The sequence below is a fragment of the Ictalurus punctatus genome, chromosome 16 (genome assembly GCF_001660625.3).
Source record: "Ictalurus punctatus breed USDA103 chromosome 16, Coco_2.0, whole genome shotgun sequence".
Classification (NCBI taxonomy): domain Eukaryota; kingdom Metazoa; phylum Chordata; class Actinopteri; order Siluriformes; family Ictaluridae; genus Ictalurus; species Ictalurus punctatus.
The window spans coordinates 12,148,083-12,170,582 of NC_030431.2; the positions used below are offsets into that span (position 1 = coordinate 12,148,083).

The 22,500-nt window shown below is 38.1% G+C and overlaps 2 protein-coding genes across 3 annotated transcripts in view; both read left to right on the forward strand.

The window, feature by feature from the left end:
- The window catches only part of LOC108276529 (NHL repeat-containing protein 3), a 24,785-nt gene extending 17,745 nt beyond the window's left edge, over positions 1 to 7,040 (forward strand). Inside the window, exons 5-7 of the mRNA XM_017488277.3 lie at positions 856 to 947; positions 1,073 to 1,185; positions 5,519 to 7,040. Of these exons, the coding sequence (XP_017343766.1) occupies positions 856 to 947; positions 1,073 to 1,185; positions 5,519 to 5,765 (452 nt within the window). The 3' untranslated portion in view covers positions 5,766 to 7,040. The remainder of the gene's footprint in view (positions 1 to 855; positions 948 to 1,072; positions 1,186 to 5,518) is intronic.
- A 1,921-nt stretch (positions 7,041 to 8,961) lies between these two features.
- emsy (EMSY transcriptional repressor, BRCA2 interacting) overlaps positions 8,962 to 22,500 on the forward strand; it is a 24,424-nt gene continuing 10,885 nt past the window's right edge. Inside the window, exons 1-13 of one of the 2 annotated variants that reach the window (XM_017489793.2) lie at positions 8,962 to 9,052; positions 11,808 to 11,881; positions 12,046 to 12,154; positions 12,276 to 12,375; positions 14,165 to 14,239; positions 14,353 to 14,528; positions 14,615 to 14,770; positions 18,211 to 18,470; positions 19,693 to 19,921; positions 20,156 to 20,377; positions 20,965 to 21,114; positions 21,876 to 22,049; positions 22,419 to 22,500. The exon at positions 22,419 to 22,500 is cut by the window's right edge and continues 55 nt beyond it. In XM_017489793.2, the coding sequence (XP_017345282.1) occupies positions 12,049 to 12,154; positions 12,276 to 12,375; positions 14,165 to 14,239; positions 14,353 to 14,528; positions 14,615 to 14,770; positions 18,211 to 18,470; positions 19,693 to 19,921; positions 20,156 to 20,377; positions 20,965 to 21,114; positions 21,876 to 22,049; positions 22,419 to 22,500 (1,730 nt within the window). In that variant the 5' untranslated portion in view covers positions 8,962 to 9,052; positions 11,808 to 11,881; positions 12,046 to 12,048. The remainder of the gene's footprint in view (positions 9,053 to 11,807; positions 11,882 to 12,045; positions 12,155 to 12,275; positions 12,376 to 14,164; positions 14,240 to 14,352; positions 14,529 to 14,614; positions 14,771 to 18,210; positions 18,471 to 19,692; positions 19,922 to 20,155; positions 20,378 to 20,964; positions 21,115 to 21,875; positions 22,050 to 22,418) is intronic. The other variant, XM_017489795.3, reaches the window with a different exon arrangement.

Here is a 22,500-nt window from a genome sequence, read left to right on the forward strand (position 1 = left end):
CTGCATAACAACTTTACAATGAATATCCATTTATCCATTTATCAACTTTTACAGTTCATTTTTGTATTAAAAATAGGCAGAAAGCATATTCCTAATTAATATACTTTCGTACTGTTTATACATACACATGGAATAAATATTTATTTTCATTCCAGAGTTTACGTGAAATTAAAAGCCGAGTGCAGTGGAGCAATTCTGGCCTTAATACATGAAACTGAAATTAAAAAGTGAGTAAAATACTGAAGGAAAAAAATGATCAGTTAAAATAGTCATACATTCTGAAAATAAAAGCAACATAAAATATGAAGAAAATACAGATTAGATCAGATGGCTTTGTGCTGCATCTTAAACTTTCATGTACAGTAAATCACTTTTTATGCTTTGCATTAAAAATCAAAGGTGGTCTAAAAAAAACATCACCTACTTGTATGTTTTATAAAAGTAAAAGATTCCTGCACTACATAAACACAACCCAGAGTTTGGCACTAATCTGCGAACATTTTTTAAGAAAAAAATAATCCCAAAAGAACCAAATGCAGACATCTTTAAAATATGTGTGATTCTTATTTTTCCAAATATCAGTACTCTGGCAGCAGCATTTTACACTAGTTACAGTTTCTCTTCAGGCAGCTATCAATCTGCTCAAAGTAAAAACTCCAGTCTCTGTAGGAGTCCGGCATTATTAACAGGAGTAAAAACAAATGATTTTTCTTTCTTGTGTCATTCTTTAATTAATTAAAAAAAAATCATTGTCATAATAATCACTAGCAAATTGTTGTGGTACAAGATGAATAAAGCACTTTGGGATGTGCTGTTGTTGGAAAATTCTGATTGACTGTGTGGGTTTTTGTGTAGACCTGCAGGTGGTGTGGATGCATGGTGAGAAAGGTGAGGGACTCTCGCAGTTCTATATCCCTCACAGTGTGGCTGTCGATAACTTCCAGAGGGTATGTCTCCAAAATATTTATAATCCTCATTTTTCCCATCATTCATACATGTTTACATCAGTACATTTTTGTTGTACACTGTGGAAAAGCTGTATAATATCCATCGTTTGTGTGTTGCATGTCAGGTGTGGGTTGCAGACCGAGGAAATAAGCGGATTCAGGTGTTTAACTCTGTGACAGGGGACTGGCTGGGCTCATGGGGAAGCTGCTTCACAGACGATGCACCCTACTCTGTGAGGTAAGACACAATTGCTACCAGAGACTTGACGATGGGGGATAAACACTCAGTATGTGGTCGCATTTTAATTGGTATGTTTCATGCTGTTGTAGACTATACAGTCTGTTTCTTTGAGGTGATTGTTGCACATTTCAGTGGAAAGATATCTGAAATTATATTAGATATGCAAAGTAACACAAATATTAATGTTAATTCGAGTAAGCATTATAAGTTCCAGGCAGGATGCTCTGAATGATTGCTTCTCAGTTGGTCTTGCCAGAGAACCCACATTTGTCCTTGATCATGTAGCCATAGGCTGAAAAAAAATTAACTTTCTTTCTTTCTTTTTTTTTTTTTTTGTCTTTAATTTATTTATTCATTTTCATATGGTTCATTTACATGTGATTCATTTTCATGAGATTCATATTCAAGTGATACATTTTCATGTGATTCATTTACGTGTGATTCATTTACTAATTTGCTTCTCTTTAAATCCAGTTTTAGACTGTGATATTACAAAGGTCTTTCCAGATTATTACTTGCTACACTGTATAAGATAACCTCAGTAAAATTGCCTGAATTCTATAATATAATTTGTTCACCATGGTAGGTTTAAATCCTCTAAAAACAGATTCGCAATTAAATAACATTACATCCTTCAAAGCATTGGCATGTTCTGCTTACTCTCACAATCCTCCAAACTCAACGTTGTCCACAATGTGAAAACAACTCAGAGAGTAAGCCGAAGTAACCAACAAAATTACCAAGTCTGATAAACAGTCTGCACACAATAATAAATATAATGTCCTTACCTTTTAAAGATTTGTAACAAATAATATAACAGTGTAGCACGTAAAGCCGAGGAGATAACACTACTAAAATTAAATAAACAGAAACTCTAACCCGGTCAGAGCAGCAAAACAGAGAAGCACATTAATACAGAAGTAAATTTTAAGAGGAGTAAGTCCACAAAATCTAGGTGGAGTAATGCAATGACAATATCTTCAATAAAAATCCGAATTCTGTAGAGCTGGAAGGCCGAGTGCAAAAAATAAAAATAAAAGAAGAGCGAAAAAGACTCCGCTGTGTAGGTGATGCAGTTAACCCCGATATCAAGAGTTTAACCTAGTCTCCTGCTTCCTCCGCTGAAATAAAGTCCTTCTGAACACTGTTATATGTAATGCGAAGCCGAGCTGGGTAAAGTATTCCATAGCGAGCTCCCTCAATACCACAAAGTTGATGCCGAACCTCGTTAAATGCGGCCTGGGCTGTCTTGACTGTGTAGTCAGGAAAAACGGAGATGGTCAGATCCCTCACTTTAATCTCGCATGGCTCTCTCGCAATGTCAACACAGTCACTGTGATAGTGGAATCTGCACACAATAGCTCGTGGTTGTTCACCAGGCTTGGGCTTTGGCTGAAGGGTCCGGTGGGACCAGTCCAAAACCGGCTCCTTCTCAGGACCAAACGCCTCTCTTAGCAAGGCCGCTACAGCAGCAGTTGTACAGGTGTCAGCGCCCTCTGGAACGCCGACCATCCTAACTTTATTTCGCCGTGACCTCGACTCCAAATCCTCACATTTATTCTCTAATTGAGTCACGGTCTCAGTGAGACTCGATAGTAGTATGAACTATGTCATCGGTGCAACCGGAGAGAGCGTGCCCCATTTCCCCAGCAGTACCTTTCAGTGTTGATATGGTAGCCTCAGTAGCAACTTTATCACTAGCCAGATGTGTTTTCACGGCCTGCAGGTCAAGCTGAATAGTAGACAGCGCTTCCCCGAGAGTCAACTGGAGCTTCAGGAGCTCCCTTTAAAAATATCGGTGATGTCCTTCCTCAGTAAAGCCAGCAACTCAAGCCTGAGTGAGGCGAAGTCAGGGTCACCGCTCGGCGATGTGGATTCAGGGGGAGAAGGAGACCCGCTCACGGCGCGCACACTTGGCCTCAGTTGTGTCTGAATGCTACCACGGGTTTTCGTGTTCTTTCCAGACATTTTAACATACCACAAAGTTAAAATTGCAAACAAGGAAACAGAGTAGAATAAGTCAAAATATATTGTCTCAACGGAAAGCACAAATTAATTACAATTTTAATCGAAATCAGCAGGAGCCTCCAACTTCGCGTCCTACTCCATCGAATTCGGAATTCCCTAAGAAAAATTTTACTTTCTAACCTTTTCGTTAGGGATGCACCAAAATGAAAATCCCTGGCTGAAGCCAAAGCCGAATATAATGGAAAAAACTTGGCCGAATGCCAAACGCTGAACACGTTTTTTCCATTTATTTTGCTATTTTTTTCACCATTGCATAAATTAAATGGTCAAAATGTGCTTTTCTTGCTTTTTAAAGAAAAAAATCAATTACAAAAACTACAATTTCAAAATATTTATTTAACACTGCAACAAGGCACAATATAACTTTAAATAAATAAATGAGTAAAATAAATATATTTTTATGTGGTCATCTTTGAGCCCCCCTTGAATAGCCTATGTTAGGCCTATAACTGACTGCTGAAAGAATGTAACACTCTGTAGCCTACAACAAAAATGTACATTGACAAGAGTTCAAAAATGGTTCTATTCGGTTATATACGGCTGATTATATTGGGGATATATACCGCTCGTGTCCCTGTACACCTCGCGGAGTATTATAGTAGATATAGTATAGTTAGATACGTTGTTAATGTTATGTTCCTTGATAGATTTAGTTAGTTTAAACTATAGATTAATTAATTTAGTCCCCGCTGGTTTTCCGCTCCCAGTCCATAGTACTAGTTCATGTTTCTTGTTTTGAACCTGTTTTCTGTGACCGCGACTTTGATTCCCTTTGTCTGTCTTGACTACGTTTTTTTGGATTACGATTTGGATTTGTCTGCCTGCCCTTAAATAAATACGTCTTTACCTACACCTGCTTCCGTACTCTACTCCCTTAAGTCTCGTGACGTGACAGAATACTCCGGAACAGAAACAAAACAAACGCACTCCATGGTAAACAATGTCATGGTTGTCAACATCCGAAGAGCATGTACTCGCTGAGCGCTCGTGCATGTAGATCGTGCATGCGCGCGCCCCCTCATCTCTCCGAGCGTGCTGCCGGAAATGGAGGTCGTGACATTTGCGCGTCTCACTCTGGTTGCTAGGCTATTTGGTCGCTTCATCAAACACGTCAAATTTATTTGGCCTTTTCACTTATTCGGCCGAACACCGAAGTGCTTTTTTTTTGCTATTTTCGGCCGAATAATTTCGGTGCATCCCTACTTTTCATATATTTTGGTAAATGATTAATATATTCATGAGCTATATACATGCAACAAATGGAACTGTGCCAAGAGCTAAAAGACGTAAAATGCACAGCACCATTTATTATAGCCTATAGAATATACAGTTTGAAAATCTAACCAAGGATGAGCATATGTGAGTCTGGAGAGGTTTTCCCCAATGAGTTTAGTGAAATGTTAGAGATAACTTCCTTTTATTGGATCAGTCTATATCTAATCTATTCGAAAAAGGCCAAAATCTTTATTATTCTCTTTAGTAACTTGGACCACACCACATACATATGTTTTACAATTAATACTAACATAACCTGAGGCATAATTAGTAGACCACTGAAATGTGCTAATTGCTATTCTGTGACATTTTGTTTGGTCTGTAGCAATAATGATTAAACTGTAATAATACATCATTTTGACTGCCAATGTACAGTATACTATATGGCCAAACGTTTGTGGACATCTGACTATCACACCCATATGTGCTTCTTGAACATCCCATCCCATTTAGTCCCCTTTTGCTGTTATAATATCCTCTACTCTTCTGGGAAGACTTTGCACTAGAGTTTGGAACATGGCTGTGGGGATTTGTGCTCATTCAGCCACAAGCGTTAGTGAGGTCAGGCACTGATGTCGGTGAGAAGGCCTGGGGCACAGTCGGCATTCCAGTTCTTCAGTGGGTTCAATGTCTTTATGGACCTCGCTTTGTGCACAGGGACATTGTCACGCTGGAACGTGTTTAGGCCCCTTAGTTCCAGTGATGGGAATTTGCATGGGGGGAAAAACCACATATGGGTGTGATGGTCAGGTTCCCACATATTTTTGGCCATATAGTGTGTATATAAGATTAAATCTAAACCATGTAAAACTAAACCACTGCCTTCTAGTCTTTACTACAGTCAGTTATAACAATAATCTAAAGCCAGTTGTTTGGATTTGTCACTTAGGAAATGATCGGTTGCCTGTGATATTGACACACATTGAACACTGTTACACTTCTTGTACCACAGGGTAATCATGGAGTGTGGTTTAAGATGTAAAACCTGTCTTTATTGTGTTCTAGTACAGTTGATTTTTTTCCACAGGCTCACCCCTGACCAGAAGTACCTGGTGGTCGTGCAGTTAAACACTAACCGTGTCACTCTGCTGGAGGCTCCACCTGTGGGAATCATTGGCCAGTGTAAAGTGGTGAGTTCCATCCAGCTCGCTGATGACATTAAACCTCACCTGGTGGACTTGGATCAGAAAACTGGAGCACTTTATGTGGCAGAAATCGGTGCTCAGCAGGCTCAGAAGTTTGTACCGATCACATTCAGTAATGGTGTCCTTTAAATCGGAGACTTCACCCGCTCAGAGTGAGCCGTTTTGACGGGAAACCAAGATGATTTAAACTTGGCATCGTTTCGGTTAACTTTTAATAAAGGTGGAAACCCTTAAAGCATATTTGGATTAAATATGATACCGTAATAATATTTGTCAAAAATATTTTCCAGATGCCAGGTGTAAGCTGAAAAAGTGCACTTTATTTTAGTATTCAAGGATGATCAGAATACTTTGTTTGCAGTTGTATGTAATTCAATATGGCTGTGCAAGGGGAAGGTTTTTGCTGGAAGAAAAAAAATCATTTTTGACATAAAAGTATGTATTTAAGTATGAATTCAGGCATATTAATGTTCTGAACTGTAAGTGTATATACAGCATCTTGCTTGGTGTTGAGTGTTTACAGGTGCTTTTGAATGTGACTGTACTTGTACTGTATTTGCCATATCTTTTTGCATGAAGCCATTCTGTAATGTTTTACCTTGTGTTATAACAAATTAATGTGCTTCTGCTGTAATTCTTGTTTGCTCTCTGCAAGTGGGGTGATGCCTTCTGTGTGATTTGTAGAATAATATGGCTTAACATGCCACTATATAACTTGCTTTAATCCATCTTGAAAATCACAGCCTGAGCTGTCTGTAAGGGACATTATCTACATCATCATCATCATCATCATCATTTTTTTTTTTTTTTTTTTTTTTTTTTTAAAAGAGTTATTTAAAATATATTGGTGGTACATTTGTGTGGGTTTGTGAGCAATATTGCTTAAGGTTTATGTACGACTGAAAATTTACACCGAGTTACTGCCATCAAATGTTTAAAGTATTCTGTATTTTTATTTGAAACTCTTAATTATTAATTAACAACCTTTCACTATATTTCTGTTGGACATTTTATTTTTATTGGACATCTCCGAGTCAAATACATGTTTAGACATTATTCTTATTACTAATATTATTATTGTTACTAATTGTCAATGAGCAGTGGACATTGTTTTTGTTTTTTTTGTTTTGCACGTGCAAATGTTGTGTACATTTGAAATGTGAATCAAATAATTAATCAATGTAGCAAAAGATAATTGTGTTTCTCCACTCAGCGTCAATGTGACTTGAGTTTAAAAAGGTAAAGGGGCAAACATACCCAAAGTTCATAAAGAAACTGTCATTTGTATTTTATGGAAAATAACTATTGTGGTATTAAAACATTATTTTGAAACCAAAGCTTTCTTTACAGCTGTAAATGCCAATAATCATCTGTCAATACAATGCTCAACTGAGACATGTCCTATTACTGTGTGTTTGTCTCTGTACATTGCACACACCATGTTTATACATAATTTTCTATAGTTAACATAAGGTGCTAGTGTGGAGATTTGATGTACACTCATTGTTCACTTTATTAGGTACACTGAAACACGTTCTCAAGTATGCAATTATTCAGTCGGCCATTCATGTAGCAGCAGTGCAATGTATAAAATCATGCAGATGCAGGTCAAACATGTTGGTAGGTGGATTTCTTATGCTACAGTAAAGGCTGCAGTAAAGGCCAGGCAAAGCATCTCATGGGAGGAAACTCAGCATTTGGCGATGTCCATGGGTTCCAGATTTCAGGCAGTCATTGACTGCAAAGGATTTACATCCAAGTATTAAAAATAATCCTAAAATTTATGATTGATTGTTTGTCCAATTACTTTTGAGCCTGCAAAATGAAGGAACTCTGTAACAAAAAAAAAACAAACAAAAAAACAACAACCACACAGTCATAATTCCTAAATTAAGGAATTCCTTGAATGAAAGCTGAAAGTCGATACCTCAATCACATCTTGATTACTTCATTTCAAATCCATTGTGGTGGTGTACAGAGGCACAATTACAAAAGTTGTGCCACTGTACAAATACTTGTGGACCTGACTGTATGTTCTTATTAGAATGATTGTTTTGTTAGACAAAAGGAAAGTAGTTTCTATAACAATTTGAATTATTGTGCGTAATGTTTATTCATTTTTATGTATACATTATTATTACAACCCCAATTCCAGATTGGTGAACCTCTGCCCATCTTTACTTCTGAAAGACTTTGCTCTCTAAGATACTATTTTTATATCCAATCATGTTACTGACCTGTTGCTAATTAACCTCCAGATGTTTCTAATTAGTAACACTTACTTGTCCAGCCTTTCCTTGCCCAGTCCCAACTTTCTTGAGACGTGTTGTGGTCATCAAATTCAAAATTACCATATTTTTTTCTTACTCAGTTTAAACATTTGATATGTTTTCTATGTTCTATTGTGAATAACATATGGGTTTATGAGATTTGCAAATCATTGCATTCTGTTTTAATTTACATTTTACACAGCATCCCAACTTTTTTTTTTTTTTGGAATTGTATATGCTATTCTACTCACAGCTCCAGCTTTCATTCCCAAAAGCTGTTTACTTCCACAGAGCTCTACAAATGTGGCCTGACTGTTCTGTTGAACTACATTTGAGAAATTTTAAAGACATACTGATCGTCTCCAGTATTTGTTCTTCGTTATCAGTGTTTATTTGGTGTTTTGGTCAGTTATGCAAACTTGGGGAAATGTCCGTTTATTGAACTACATGTCTCCACCAGAGGTCGCTGTACTGCGACTGTTTGAATGATTGAGTCTCTTGCCGAATAATTTCATCATAGATATCCAATTAATGCCAACGTTTCCTTCATAAAATCCCGCTATAATTAGATTAGATATCTTTTTTTTAACCATTAATTACACAAAGTCACTGTATGGATATGGACCCTATTCATTGTTTAATGCACTATTTTGGGACTATTACCATTTTGTACTCATGACTCCCGTGTCCGAGAGCGTAATATATTATTATCTAATGAAATCCCAGAATTAGATTAGTGTTTAAATAATGTAACCATTTTAAACCATAACCATTTTAAATACAGAGATGGCCTGCATTAGTCTTGAAAACCACAGTTGCAGCTTTCTCTCCGTGCCTTGCATTTTATTGTTGTTATGGTGGACCTGATTGGGAGACTGAAAAAGTGCCTGCTATAAAAGGGAAAAGTTTGACAATCAGGCTTAACATAGAAAAGTTAAAATATCGGAATACTCTCTGCAAATATATATATGTGGACATTTTGTAATGGTAATAAAAAGGTTTCATAAAAAAACAATTGCAATGTACTTCCTTTAGGGCGATATTTGCGTGAAGGCATTCTCTCGGACAGCTATAGCTTCGGCTCTTCTGTTTTGGCGTCGATTAAACATTAAACATGGCGGACTTTGGGGACTGTGTCTAGCAAAGGTTGGTGCTTATTTTTGCCTATATTTTGGTAATACGGTTGCATTTTGAAACGACAGGCTTTGTTTCCTTCGTGCAAAGGTGTTAAAAGGATCAAGTGTGCTGGTTTGATGTTGTTTTAATGTTTAGGCGAGGTTAAATATCAAACCTGCCAATCCCAGCAGACGAATCCAACTGAAACTGAGAGAAAATCCTCTTGGTGCTGATGAGGGATTTAAAAAAAAAAAAAAAACAGAATAAAATAAAATTAACGCGATCAGTGTCACTTTGGTGTTTTATCTACTGATATGTATATATGAGTAACAACAGCTGTTTCTCCATCAGGGATCTACTCGTTTTGTAGTCGGTTTTTGCAGATGATTTGGTAGAGGATTTCCTCCATCGCCATCTTCTGCTTTCAGTATAAGACTATTTTTTAAGAGTAGGAGTTTAACGGAGTCAGTCCTGACTGTAAAAACTCTTAAATCCCGGATGTTTCGGTTCTGCTTTGGCTTGTGCCTTGATTAAGTTGCACTGTTATTTTCCCGTCGAGTTAAAATTTCTGATTAACATCTGAATATTTCTGTCTCAGACTGTGAGCAGGCTTGTCTACAGTACAGTGCTGCTAAGTGTGTATTCAGGGGAAAGTAACGACTGCATCCTGAAACTGTTGCTAGAAGCGGAAATGACGTAGACTTCTTTGCATATTAAATAACTTCTTTATTATAGAAATCATCTTTCGTAATGGCACCAGAAACTAACTATTTACATGTTTGCAAACTATTGTACTTTCTATTTATTTGTTCTAATTTCTAATCATTTCGAAAAGAAGCAGTAATATTGATAGCTGGGGAAAGGGAAACGAAGGAAAAGGTTACAGATGGAATAACTCGTATTACTTGTATGTTTAGCTAAGATGGGAGTTCTTTACAAACATTTGGTGAACATAGGTAATTAGGGCAGGGTCCGGGGTTCGAGTCCCGCTGGGGCCATGTGTGTGCGGAGTTTGCATGTTCTCCCGTGCTGCGGGGGTTTCCTCCGGGTACTCCGGTTTCCTCCCCCGGTCCAAAGACATGCATGGTAGGCTGATTAGCGTGTCTAAAGTGTCCGTAGTGTATGAATGGGTGTGTGAATGTGTGTGATTGTGCCCTGCGATGGATTGGCACCCTGTCCAGGGTGTACCCCGGCTTGTGCCCCATGCTCCCTGGGATAGGATTCAGGCTCCCCGTGACCCTGAAAAGGAGTAAGTGGTAGAAGATGGATGGATGGAGGTAGTTAGGGCTGCACGATGAATCATGTTTTCATGATTTCTTCCTCCCATGATTAATTAATGAATTAATTAAGCATAATCGTCTACAATAGTGATGTATTAGCAAGCAGAAAACATCAATCCGGAAAGGGTTGTGAATTGTTCATCCTTCTTATGGGCTGAATCACAAGTCATTTATTTGCCTCGAGTGAACTGTTGCGCTCTCTTTGTTGCTTTGCCTGAGCTGTCTGTGAAATATGGACTGGAAATAGAAAGAGAAAATTGCGCTGTTGAATATTTTGCTGCCCCAAACCGACTTGTGGTCAAGCAGAACCGTGGAGCTGTACCTGAGCCTCACTGTTCATTATATTGAATGAGTTGAAAATTTTACTGTATGTTACTGGAAATTACTTACTGTATTTCTGTTCTGTTCTAACACGTTTTATTGACTTGGCTGTAAAAAAAAAAAAAATAGGTGAACGCTGAAGTGAAATTTTAAAAAGTTGGTAATTCTCACAATAATCGTGATTAAAATTGAGCAAAAATAATCATGACGATCATTTTAGTCGTCATTGTGCAGGCAGTCTTTGATTGGTTGTTGGGAATAACGCTGAGCAGTGATTGGTTGAGAACATCGGCTCGTACAAGCACATCTCAGACAAGCTTTCCACATTGGTGAGTCGACCAAACCTGCTCTCGCAACATGTATAACCAGCAGCTGTGATGAGATGGAGGGCTGTATCGAGGCAGGACAGTCGCTAGCGGCTGCTCGGAAAGTTGCTAGATTTGTTGCTAGGCTGTTTTTTTTTTTTTTTTTTTAAATTAAAAAAAGCATCAGATCTAGACACAAAGTTGGCAACAAAATCTATAAATGCTGTTGTTATAAACCAGCTTGCACGGCACGTATTCTTAATGTGTCCCACAATATTGTTAGCTTGTAATGATATTTAAAGTGCACCTATTGTGGTTTTTTAAATATTACCTTTCATGTAATGTTTTATAGAGCTGTTTGTGAATGTAAAAAGTCTGCAAAAATCAGAGTGCGCGACAGAGTTATTGACTCCCAAAAGAAGGAACCGATTCTGAACAGTTGAAAAGAATTGTTAGTAATTCCAGACTTACTTCCTGTACTAATCTACTAGGTTTATAATAAAAAAGCCCTGTCTCTGGTCTTCATTGGCTGCTTGCTGACAGCAGTAGACCAATCACAACAGACTGGGACATCTGACCAATCAGAGCAAAGTATGCTCTCTGAAAGGAGGAGTTTAGAATGAATCCTTTAGAACAATCATTTACAAGTTGTTTGTGACACTGAGGAAAAAAACGTAATGCTGCATTTTAAATAATGAGCACATTAAAGTGTTTTTTGACCTTGGATGCATGTAAATCTATTGTATGAGACCTTTAAAACAAAATTAGGCACGTTTCAAAACCATAATAGATGCGCTTTAAATAGAAACATTTACAGCTATGACATGACATTTATATGACATAAATTATTTTTTTTTCTTAATTATGGTTTTCTTCAAGGGTATCACTTTTTCTAGAAGATCCACACTAAATAGAGCGTGCACATTTCTGACAGTGTTCACTGGCTCCCAGAGGTAACAACTTATTTCTGTGACTTGCGCAACACAAATGATATAGTAATAAATGACATTTTTGTCATTAAGTGTCATTTTTTTGTCATAAAAAAAGTGTTGGCAAACAAATCTGTTTATTCAAAAGATGGCTCTGCTCTTGATAGTTCATTTCTGTTTTTCAAAAGTGGATGATTCAGCAGGAGAAGCCCCAGCCGCCTTCCACCATGCCGGTGGTGTGGCCTACGCTTCTCGACCTCAGCCGAGATGACTGTAAACGAATTCTGCGCAAGCTTGGTGAGATGCTTCTATAATCTGTGATCTGACATGTGACTGATCGATTGTATGGGCTGAAATGTGAAGACCTCTTTAAACATATTATTCATGTGGAACTGTATTGTGACTGGTTTGCGTTTAGAGCTGGAGGCATATGCCGGAGTGATCAGTGCGCTTCGTGCCCAGGGTGATCTCACCAAGGACAAGAAAGACCTGCTTGGAGAACTTACCAAAGTATTAAGGTAGATTCAACAGATTTACTATAAAAACTGTGTACAGAGTGTGTTTTTAAATGCCTCAAGATTTATGCAGCATCTCAGAATGCAAAGAAAAATCTCATGTACAATAGAGATCGACCAATTGATCAGTTTTGCTGATTAATCGGCACCGATTACTGGAACTATCAGTGATCGGCAAAAATCCACACCAATAGTTTTCCATTGCCAGAGCGACTGAGAAGGGCCCGCTGTCATTATACAGTACAAGAGCAATCTCTAGAGGCAAAATAAAAACTCTCACTGACAAATTTTGTTGTGTTATTAGGATTTCCTCCAGGAGGAAACCTATTGTTATTCTACTTCTTCTTATTATTATTCTCCTTATCTCCCTAAAGTGCCCAATAACTCAAGATCTGAATGTTAAAAAGTTTTGACCCTTGGCACATTGGTTCTACAGGCCACGAGTAACTGCTATACCATAAATGGCCCGCATGAGCCCATAGGTGGCGCTACAGGCCACACCCAAATTCTAAGTGATTTTCCCTCCACCCCATGTCTGTCCCCAAGTCCAAAATGTCTGAAAATTGGTATACTTGCCTCATGAGGAACAAAATAAGCCATTGGGGACCCATTATATCCGCCCTGATAGATTTTCCCCTACATTGAAAATTTGTCTAAAGCTACAGAAATCTTCTCCTCATGAACCCTAGGTCTGATTGACTTGAACTGTGGTACATATGTGTGGGATGCATGTCTTTCTATAGGTTAATAAGCAATGAGGAATCAAATAAAAGTTGGCCAAATTATTTATGTATTGGTGAATTGACATCTGTTGCACTTATTTCTCGTGTCCATAAATCACTGGAACATTCGATATAGACTTGATCTGTGCCACACACAAAGAGGACACTACAGTATGTTAACATCTGCGATGGCAACCTCATATCTCCAAAAACATTCATTTCATAAAGAATATGATCTTTTATAATCTGTTATATTGTGTTTAACAATGTATTTATCGTCCACTAGATGGCGGTGTTTGTCTTAGATTGAGATAGCAGCACAGAGTAAATCAAATGAATGTTCTAGCAGCAGGAATAAATTCAAAATAAAGTAGTGTTGTATCAGCACGAAGTAATTCTCCAAAAATCTCAACTCCTGATTTTTGTCTACAATGATAATTTGTGGAAAACTACAAAAATGAACTTAAAATCTGCCATTGATCCACATGTGTTGAAATGTTGTAACTGTGGGATAAGTTTCTGTATCGTCAATTTTGAAATGGTCAACTATATTGAGGCGGAATCCGTCATTGCTGCTTGCAGCTATATTTTGAAGTGTTTTATGGTTCATTTTGGATGTCTCTCTTTTTATTTGTTATTTGGAGCATTAGTTTTTGGTTCAGTTTGGATGTATATCTTTTATTTACTTTAATATTTGTTAATAGTTAATATATATTAGTATTTATATATTTATTTCATTTAAAAAGCACAGTACATTTTCATGGTCAGCACTGTTTATTTTTGTAATAACGATCAGCAATATTTTAGTTAGAGCGTTATGTTTTCATTCAGTATCAATATTGAAAATCAGTTGATCATCGGTTATCGGTAGGTACCGCCCACCTTAGTTATCGGTATCGGTAAAATCCACAACAGGTCAACCTCTAATGTACACCGTCTGGTCGTAAAGAAGACTGAACCTAGATAAAATCAAGTTACCTAAAGAACAAATCCATGTGGATGTAGTCACTGGGAGACAGAGAGAACCACAGTGTACTTTTTGTTTATCTGACACACAATCTTTTCACCAGCATCTCAACTGAGCGCCATCGTGCAGAGGTGCGGCGTGCAGTGAATGACGAGCGTCTCACTACCATCGCATACCAGTAAGAGAGCCAACTCACTACACTGCACATGAAATCTTCATGCCTTAAATCCTTTATTTAAAAAATTCAAATGGGTTTTATATACTTATATGCCTCTTTTTTCCATTTAACAGCATGTCTGGGCCTAACAGCTCCTCAGAGTGGTCTATTGAAGGGCGTAGGCTGGTCCCCCTGATGCCCAGGCTGGTGCCTCAGACGGCATTTACAGTGACGGCCAATGCGGTAGCCAGTGCCACAGCACATCAGAATTCTTCTCTGCTCCTTCCTGCAGAGACTGGCAACAAAGAAGGTAAATAACGATGGATGAAATATGTCGGGAGCTTGTTTGAAATTGCTTTAGTGATGATGTGTGATAACGGTGGTGTTGTTTTGCAGTGGTAGTGTGTTACTCATATACCAGCACTACAGCCACACCCCCTAGTGTCTCCGCCCCCAGCATCAGTGCAGCAGCTGCAGTCAAGTCGCCTCGGCCTACAAGTCCCGCCTCCAATGTGGTAGTGCTGCCCAGCGGGAGCACTGTGTATGTGAAGAGTAAGTACTTAACCCTCTTACCCCGTATGGCCGAAAAACCAGCTTGCCCATCTTTGATCTATTCCCGTAACTACGATATACCGGCTTGGTCGTCTATGCCAAATCCCCGTAAGGCCGATATAGAGGATTTACAGTGTAAATGTTCTCCCCGTAAGGCCGGTGTACCGGCATTACTCTGCTATGATTCCTTACTTATTTAATTATTATTTTTTAACCCGGAAGGTTGATGATGTCAGGACGTGATTATGACATTACGCCGTCATTACGATGAAGCTGATCCAAGCGTGAATATTGGTGTACTAATAGAAGTGAACTAAAAATGCCAAAACGAAAAGCTAATAGTGTTCCAGCTAAAGTTACACCTACAGTGAACACAGGTACATCTAAAACAGTGAAAAAAAAGAAAAAACATACACAGTTAGACAGGCGAGAGCGAGGATTCTAGATAGTGACAGCAGTGAAAGTTCAGGCGATGTTGAAACCGAAACTGATAGAGAAGCAAACTCTCCTGATTCAGACCCTGATCCGTCTTCATCTTCAGCATCAACCAGTGCAACTGACACTGCAGGGGTCTGGAGTCATAACGGGACCATTTCTGTGCATTCGTGAAAACACTACCTGCTGGTCTGATCATCACCAGAAACTTGACTTTTGGCACTAAAATGCATTTATTTATTTATTATTTACTTGAATTTATTCAAAGGCATTGACCACGCTGATGCTCGTATGGTACTTCTAAATGAGTAGAAGGATTTTAGCGAGCATTTTTTCGTAATTTCTCTAGTTAAGAATTGTGCTCTGAGTTTAGTAAAAACACTGAACTGCTTCATTTTCAAAGTAATATTACACAAATACATTATTATAAGTTGTTTCAAGGCCTAAAAATGTTAAAATTAAAATGTTGATTTTGGCCCAGGAACTCAGGGTTGGCGTGCTGTTTCTCTGGGGAATATAGGGTTATGGGACATAATACTGTGGGAACTTAGGGGTAAGAGGGTTAAACACACACAGATTCAAATTCCTCTGTAGGGCTGCACGATTATGGCCAAAATGATAATCCAGATTATTTTGATTGATATTGAGATCTCGATTATTTATCACGATTATTTCATTGATTTTAGGGACAACATCTTTTTATTGCACTTTTACATTTAAATAAACAGACTGCTGCTTTCACCTCCATTTTTTTTGTTTAACATTTAATCAGGAGGTCTGTTATAAACAATTAAATGTAAGTTCTCTGCTCATGGTCACTGTTAATTGAATTAAAATAATAGCAATGAGAAATACTGTTGGTTAATTGATACAAGCATAAAATATTTGTTTTTAAATATCTTAAACAATAAAGTGTCCTAATTAAAAGTAGATTAATACAAGCATGATCCATATTAGGAAAAAAAAGCTAATAGCTTTCTAAGGAAATAGCGAACTAAGCTTAATGTCAAATTGATAGTAAATGCAACCCATAGTAATTAAACATCATTTAATTTCTCATTTTATTTATATTTAATGAATTTATTGTAATATCTATTTTTAATATTAAATTATTTCTGTATAACTAAGCACATTTTCTGTCTTTACATTTTATTAGTTTTCTGTTTGTTTGTTTATCAGTTTTTCCTTTTAGATCAGTTCCCCAGTAAAGTGTTGCCATGTTTGCTGATAATATTGTGATTTTGAGGGGTATTAAATCAAAACATGGAAACTGGTGATGACTTTTCTAGTGATATCTGGCAACCTTAAGTTTAAATGAAGTGAATACGCTATGTATTTGAGTTAGTGAAGCGCCTGAAGGAGAGCAGCAGCGTACTCCTTCTGAACAGTTGCTCTTGATTATGATTGGTGAGGAATTTTTTAATAAAGAAGTTTGAATTAAACCCACCTTGTAGCGGTAATATTATTATTAATTTACTCTACTCCACCCGATGCTGTGTCTACACGAGCAGGTGAAAGTTCAGGACATTTTGCGTGATCAATAAAAGATGGCGGTTGTGAGATTGGGAAGTTGACAGAAGCAGATAATGTACAGAGTTACTAGTCATCATAATGGCTTCTCTGCAGTATTTACACACTTGTACGGTTGACTGAGGAGATGAAAAGCAGTGTGAAAGTAACTGTAGATGCATTTTGAACTTACTGTAGTTTTTATTCCGATTGTATTATACAACTCCGAACAGGTCACTCACACTGGTGCGAATAAATATTTATTCACAGTCACACAAAATACTTCAGTCGCAAATGCGAGTGAAGTGGTCGCTCGTTAAAGCCCTGAGTTTCCCTCTGTAGTGCCATTTAGCATCGTGCTAGCTAGTGTCATGATTTCCCCTCGCGCAAGCGCTGGAGCTCGCATAGAAACTCCGTTTCCGGGTTTTGGCATTACGAAATGGCGTCATCCGTGCGTCGCTCTATGTGATTGGCTGTAAGTGTAGGAAGCGCTTGATTTGAGTGGAGAAAACAGCAGAGTTTTCTATGAGCGGAGGATTAACTTTGAACGTCAATATCGCAGTCGATCATGTTCATTTAATCGTGGGCAGTCAAAATCGTAATCGCTATCGATATTCGATTAATTGTGCAGCCCTATTCCTCTGTGTTCTTTATGTCATGATATAATCGAAAAAAGGATGTATATATTTATATATATATATATATATATATATACACACACAAACACACACACACACACATACATATATATATATATATATATATATATATATATATATATATATATATATATATATATATATATATATATATATATATATATATAAATACATATATTTATATGTATAGAAATATAATTATCGTGTGTGCGTGTTTAAGAGATGGAATGAATGTAGAAAGAACTAAAATAACCTTTTGTTTCACATTTAAAGGGGACATTTTGACTCAGTTAAGTATCTCCCGAATAGTTCATATTCTTTTGTTGCAGTCATTTAAGCGTATCTGAACGTGAACAAATATTGCAAATTAATAATGAACAGATATACCAGAAGCCAGAAATGGCTCTTCACTGCACTGTTTCATTTCGCAGTTGCAGTTCCTCTGGGTCTAGCAAGTATTTGACTTTTAAAAGCAGGTTATTTTTCAATGGGAAAAAGTTGCATACTGTAAACGTTTGAAAAATATGGCGGTGTATTTATGTGTTTGAATGTATTCTGCCCATTGAAAACCTTGCTGTAAACTGGAAACCCTGTGAAATTAGATTTTCCTGCTGCTTTTGAACTTCACTTCGCCGTTGCTGATACTATTATCATTCTTAAGGGCAAAATGTCCATTATTTGATCCTCACAGTAATGGCCATTTAGAATCATACAGTTTGTAATAACTCTACAAATGGCTGTCATGAGTGCTCTCCCCATAAAAGCCTTCATAGGCTTCATAATTTGAGAACTGCCTGTTTCTGAGTTGTAAGATGTCTCTCTCTCTCTCTCTCACAGGCGTAAGTTGCTCTGATGAGGATGAAAAGCCTCGTAAACGCCGGCGTACCAACTCCTCAGGCTCTTCACCTGTTCTACTAAAGGAGGTGCCTAAAGCGACCACACCCGCCTCAAAGAGCATCACTGTGCCGGTGAGCGGCAGCCCAAAGATGAGCAACCTCATGCAGAGCATCGCAAATTCGCTACCGCCACACATGTCTCCAGTAAAAATCACCTTCACCAAGCCAAGCACACAGGCCACTAACTCCACCACCCAGAAGGTCAGTACATGCTCACTGCGCCTCTTCATCTGTGTTAAAGATGTTTTTTGTTGTCATTCTAGCCATATACTTGTGTATATAGTATGGATTGCACAACTAGTCATTTTTACCATTTGACCACTAATTAAAAAAAGTAATCAGCTTTTCCGTTGTTAAAGAAAAAACTGATTCAGGACATCGTGATTTTTAGGCTGTTTTATAAGTGCAGTTAAATGCTCATATAAATAAATAAACACACTGCAAAGAAAACACATCGACCATCAGTTCAATTGGCAGCCATACATACGGCTAGCAGTTACATTTCCAGCTTCGTTTTATTGTTCCATTGTAAGTGACGAATACAAATCCCTGGAATCAATGTGCAAATGCACAAATAATATATCTGTGTATCATAATATACAATTTTAGGATGTACCCATACTTAAAATGCACTCATGTAGCATCTGAGCTTTAGTCGCTGAAGTTAAAGCTGATCATGAGCCAGGATGCGAACTGGCTTGTTCAACTCAGGCCTGTGTAGCATCCGAAAATGACTCCCCATATCAGTACGTGCTGCTCTAAACTAGTTGAATTAGATTACAGAGTGAAGTGCAACCCACAGCTCTGAATGCACTGGTCATGCACAATGGAACCCACCGCGTCGCAGTGCAAAAATTTCATTAAAAGAATTTTTTGCTTTAAAGGACAGCAAAAATATCTCTAGGAGGATTTATTTTGGGAGCGGGTGATTGTCTTGTGCACACCTCTACATTCATACAAAGTTGAATCAAAGTAAGAATGTTCATTTAAAATTTTTTTAATGACTTTTACAGTGTGCAGTTGACCGTAGAATTGTCTTCATATAGGCTAAAGTACATTTAGCCTCCATTTTTTACCATCTGCCTGAATTTTCTTACTGTCTGCCTCTGACTAGTCAACATCCCTTCAGTGGTAACCAGCCTGTGCAAACCTTTAGCATACTGTGGGCTGAATTTTTAAATCAAGTGTAAAAGAGTGTGATAAATATACAGAACAGTATAGCCAGTATGCAGTGAACAGCAAGAGCAGCAGTCGGATGAACCAGACTGACTGGGCCAATCACATATAATAAAGTAAATCATTATATGAGAGGGTGGCCGTGTATAAAGCATATAGATAAGTAGCCACTGTGTCTGAAAGTCGTCTCTTCCTCTTTCTACTTCCCTTTTTGCTTTTATGAAATGACGTCTTTGTTTCTCCTTAGGTCATTATTGTTACGACCTCTGCAAGCTCCAGCTTTGTTCCCAATATCCTCTCCAAGTCTCATAACTATGCAGCTGTGTCGAAACTGGTGTCCAGCTCTGCAGTCACATCATCTTGTCAGAAGCAGACCATGGTGATTTCAGCTGGCAGCACCACTGCCCCTAGCCCTGTCGCCGTGACAACTGTGGTGTCCTCCACTCCTACGGTGGTCATGTCCACTGTGGCCCAAAGTAAGTTAAAGTGTGTGTGGGAATAATTTAATCAATGTGTTTTTAAAATGGTGTGTGTGAGAGAACATAATTATTTCATTTTGCTGTATTTCGTCAGTATATTTTGTAGAAATGTTTTAGTTCTTAGTTCTTTTATAAATTCTTTAGTAAATTTTCTCTCAGATTAACTCTTTCTTTGTGTTTGTGTGTGTGTGTGTGTGTGTGTGTGTGTGTGTGTGTACACCTTTTGTCCAGCTGGCTCCACAGCAGCAGTGAAGGTGGCCACAGCGAGAATGCCTTCCCCCAAAGCTCTGGTGGGTTCTCCCTCTCAGATCCTCCAGTTCCCCAAGCAACAGCAGCAGCCGCAACAGTCAATTTCACCCAAAGGCCTTTCTGCGTCTCCTCTCTCTTCCTCACCTCAAACCACCAGTACAGTGTCGGCCTCCAAACCGACCATACAGATCAAACAAGAGTCAGGTGAGAACCCAAGCTCTCGCTTCATCTGGATTCCACAATCTCAGGTTACAAAACTCAACTCACGAGAACGTCTGAAACGATTTCCTCAAGTTTATATATAAGCACTAAAACATGAGAGAAAGTCTGTTCTTAAATCATTTGCCCAAAGATTATTACAGCTGTACTTAGTGTGAGATGTACACAAAAAGAGAAGAACCAGCAAATACTTTTTCCACAGCACTGGATGTATATAAATATCAATGGGAATTTATTTTTTTTTAACATATGTGTAAGGCAGTATTTTCTTGATCAGTATATATCAACACTAATATTGTGTTTTTATGAGTGACAAAATATAACTTGGAGGTCTCAGACTTTTGAAAGCATTTGCATGATCAGTCAGATTAGGTTCTATCATTTGTGTGATATGGGTCAATTTTATATTAGAACTTTATTTCTCACTTAATATGTATTTTTTTGTCTTCCATAACCATCTTTGTATAAGAAACATATGAGTGGAATGGTTTTTAGGCATTTCAATCATTTTCTCTCATGTAACTTGCCAGATGCAAAAAGATCCATCTCTTGTTTGGGCCATATATTTGTAGGTGTAAAGATCATCACCCAGCAGATGCAGCCTAGTAAGATTTTGCCGAAGCCCTCGAATGCAGCCATGCCGAGTAGCAGCTCTGGTCCCATCATGGTGGTGAGCAGCAATGGCGCCATCATGACCACAAAACTGGTCTCCACCCCTACAGGTACCTAAGGTTTGAACACTAACCCCAAGTCTTATCCTGGTTAAACTCATCAAAACCAACGAACTGAAACATACCCATTGCTAAACAATGTAATACACAGTGTTGGTGTGTGTGTGTGTGTGTGTGTGTGTGTGTGTGTGTGTGTGTGTGTAGCTAATGCAGAGATTCCTGTGAGAATAAGAAGTAGTCAGGTTTCCATCTGTTATAATGAGAATTTTGAGTTTGGACACAACCTGAAAGTAAAGGGCTGGGGGATATTATAAAAATACGATATCACGATACTTGAGGACATCTCTGCGATACACAATGCATATCATGATATAATTTAACAAACTGTCCGCAAAACAGTACAACAAATAAAAAACAATAAAACTGATTTTGACGATAGATTTCTTTAATGCCTACAAAGACAAAGAACTTTTTTTAATTTACATCAAATCAACCACACCTATTCAGTAAGATTTAATTTGTAATTATTAAAAACAATAAACAAATACATCACCATACTAACAATATCTCAGAAAAGTATAGAGCGTTATAATTGATCACGATGTCGATTTTATATCGATATATCTCTCAGTTCTACCTGAATGGAAACATGCCTTACAGCACAATGCATAGCTGTGTTGGAAAAATTTAGATTAAACCTAACGCTAATGTGAACATACACATGACATCAACGATTTGTATTTTCCTTTTGCTGACTTTTTGGAAAGCCTTATAAAATGTATACATATCTAGTGTGTGTCCTTTGTGTGCAGGGACCCAGGCTACGTACACCCGGCCCACAGTAACTCCATCCATCGGAGCTCGAATGGCCACGACACCTGCTGGGACTACATACGTCAAAACCACCAGCGGCAGCATTATAACAGTGGTTCCCAAGTCTCTTGCTACACTGGGCGGGAAGATCATCAGCACCAACATAGTGTCCGGTAATTTCATGGGAGAACAGGCAGTAAAGGGGGGCGGGGGGGCACAGGGTGTTTGAATTTATGTTGCCGAAGCCTTTGTTCTTTCAGGTTTCAGTGAATGTTGCACTGAATGTATAGTTATTGCAAAAGTTCATAGCTGCTCAGGTGTTCGTCAAGTCATGGCATGATAAAATATAAAACATAAATCCTTACATGATGTGTTGTAATGATTAGAAGTTTGCAATGAGCTTAATGAGAAATACGTGAATAGATGGACACTCACAGACAGACTCAGGAAAAGCAGGGAAAAAAAGAGCGAATCTGAATAATTGAAACACTTGATCTCTATAGTGCTTAGTGTGATTTCATGTCTGCACTCATAAATGACAGGCACCACCACAAAGATCACCACCATTCCCATGACCTCCAAACCTAATGTCATCGTGGTGCAGAAAACCACTGGGAAAGGAAC